General features: G+C 55.7%; 1 protein-coding gene across 1 annotated transcript in view; it reads right to left on the bottom strand.

Annotated features, from left to right (window-relative positions):
- LOC103609474 overlaps positions 1–2,458 on the bottom strand; it is a 119,609-nt gene that overhangs the window by 56,872 nt on the left and 60,279 nt on the right. Inside the window, exons 26-27 of the mRNA XM_008593793.1 lie at positions 1,996–2,207; positions 418–606 (exon numbers count right to left, since the gene is read on the bottom strand). Coding sequence (XP_008592015.1) covers positions 418–606; positions 1,996–2,207 — 401 coding nt within the window. The remainder of the gene's footprint in view (positions 1–417; positions 607–1,995; positions 2,208–2,458) is intronic.

The following is a 2,458-nucleotide window of genomic DNA, read 5'->3' as shown; positions in this document are numbered from 1 at the left end:
TTGGTGGGTGACAAGGTGCGGCCTCCCACTGGCTGCCCATCATTTCCCCCACCCCCGCCCCCAGGGAATGACATCCTGAGAATGGGCTGCCAACTGGGCTACAGCCACCACCCTGATCAGACCACACAATCCCACCATACAATCCCCCGGGCATACTGCCATGCCTAGACCTCCCTAGGCACTCAGCGGGAACAAACTCAGGCTTCCTGGCTCGAGGAGGCCAATTTTGCTCTGGGGACTGTGCAAATGTGGCCGGGGTCCATTTCACAGAACAAGAAACTGAGGCTCAGGGATGCCCAAGGTCTCAGGCCAAGCTGGTGGCAGGAAGACCTTTCCCATTCCAAGCAGGGAGGGCAGAGAAGGGACCCAGGTGGGAGATCACGGTCTCTCGTCTGCACAGGCCACCTGGGCTCTCACCCGCTCTGCGTGCCTGTAGGCTGCTGTTAGGTTCAGTTCCCGCTGGGGGACTTTCAGCCAGCAGCGAAGGATCTTCTGGTCCCTGCTGTTCTCAGCGTGGATCTCACCCTGCATGGCCACACCCCAGGCTGACTCAAGGTCCCCCTGGCTGTGGAAGAGGCTCTGTGCCACAGCTGTCACCAGGGAAACCTGCAATGAGGCAGGGGAAGGCGACCAAGGCTTTTACACACCTATTCCTCCCCGTACAATGCTCTTCCATCTCTTTCCTGCTTGGTGAACTCCTACTCATACTTCAAAACCCCTCCAATCCCATCTCTACGAGGCCTCTCCTGACTGGTTCAGGCAGGCTGGCTGTTCTACACAGGGCCTGAGGAAAGAGAAAAACTCCTTCCTGACACCTAACCCCAAGCAGATGTGACTTCCTTCCCTTCTGTCCTCATCTTGCCAGATCACTATCGCTAGCGGGAGGGGCTCTGTGCCCTCAGGGCGCAGGCTGGCAGGCTGCCTTCTCTCCCTGCCCATAGCAGTGGTCTTTGTAGCCCTGGGAAAAGGTGGGGTTTGGGCACTGCGAAGCCTCTGGCCAAATCCCAGAACTCTGTAACACCTTGTTCCATACGTCACCAACCCTCAGGTCTTTCCCACTGCCAGCTTCCCCATTTCAGCAAATGGCACCTCCTTCCACCCAGTTGCTTGGGCCAAAATCTTGGAGTTACCTGTCTGCTTTCCTTCACTTCCTCCCCACTGCCAACCCATTTCAGCAAATCTGTCAGCTGTGGAACCTGGACACTTGTGCCACCTCACTGCCATGGCCTGGGCCAGGCCGCCACCCCTCTGGTTGGGTCGACTGCAGGAGCCAGCTGGCCAACTCCACCTTGCACGCCTGTCCTGGCCCTACCTGACACACGATCCCTGCTCACCATCCCTAAGATCGCCGGAGACACCCCACTGTCCCTGACTCCACCCTGGAGCCACCTAGCCCCTGCGCAGAGGGGATCACCGGATGGGCCGAGGTCAGGCCTGGACCTCCTCTCTGTGTCTGTGCTGTGTCACGCCAAGACAGGGAGAGGGTTTGTGTGCCAGGCTCCCTGGGGCATGACCCTGGGGATAATGCTGGTTGGTTTTCTTCCAAACCCTGTCATGTTTTCTGCACCAAACATGTCATGTTTTCTGCCAAGAAGCCCACTTCATTATAGCCAGCAGTTGGCATTGGTACTGACCTATGTCCTTGAAATTTTCATTCGGGTTTTCAGCAAAAGCCTAATGTCCACTTGTTCCCAAGGTGCCATTTGACCTGCTTTCATATTTTATTTTACTCCTCATTGGCTGCTAAGCAAGAATATGGAAAATCTGGATTTTTTTTTTTTTTTTAGGTCCACTCTCTCAAATTCACTTGGCAACTCATTTTGATAGTTGTGAAACGGGTGAGCCAAACTTTACACATCTGTGAGCTAGTATCTGCCCACAGGTCTCAGGTTTCCCCCTCTGCATGGGGAGAAGATCTCAGCAGCAGGGAACCAGGCTCCTGTGTTGGGTCGCCTGCTGGGACAGGGGAGCAGGGCGTGGCTGGGCACTGCTCACCCGGAGATAGGTGGTAGCTGGGGTGTAGACCTGGATCTTGCCCTCCCTGTCGTGGCCCTGGCTCCTGCAGGCCACGCTAATCACCAGGTCCTTGAGGGTCCAGGCCTTGCCCAGCGTCAGCTCCAGGACAGCCTGGAACATGGCTGTGTGTGGCCAGTACAGCCTATGAGCTGCGGACACCATCAGCCATGGGCTATCCAACTTCAAGCCTCCTGCAAGGGGTAGAGAGAGAGAAGCTGGTGTGCAGGGCAGGAAGGGAGTATTTAGCAGGTAGCAAGAGGCCCCCATAGTTTCATCAAGGCCATGACAGGCATATCTCAAAACTGGGAATGACTGGGATGGGTGTGAAAGAACTTTCTAGAACGATGGTAATGTTGTGAATTTTGACAGGGGCTTGGATTGCACAGGTGTATACACCTGTCAAAACTCATCCAACAGGGGCCCACCCATGGTTCACTTGGGA

Source organism: Galeopterus variegatus, unplaced genomic scaffold (assembly GCF_000696425.1).
Source record: "Galeopterus variegatus unplaced genomic scaffold, G_variegatus-3.0.2 Scaffold161, whole genome shotgun sequence".
Lineage (NCBI taxonomy): Eukaryota > Metazoa > Chordata > Mammalia > Dermoptera > Cynocephalidae > Galeopterus > Galeopterus variegatus.
The sequence above is the reverse complement of the archived record's forward strand: the minus strand, read 5'-3'. Positions and strand labels throughout refer to the sequence as shown.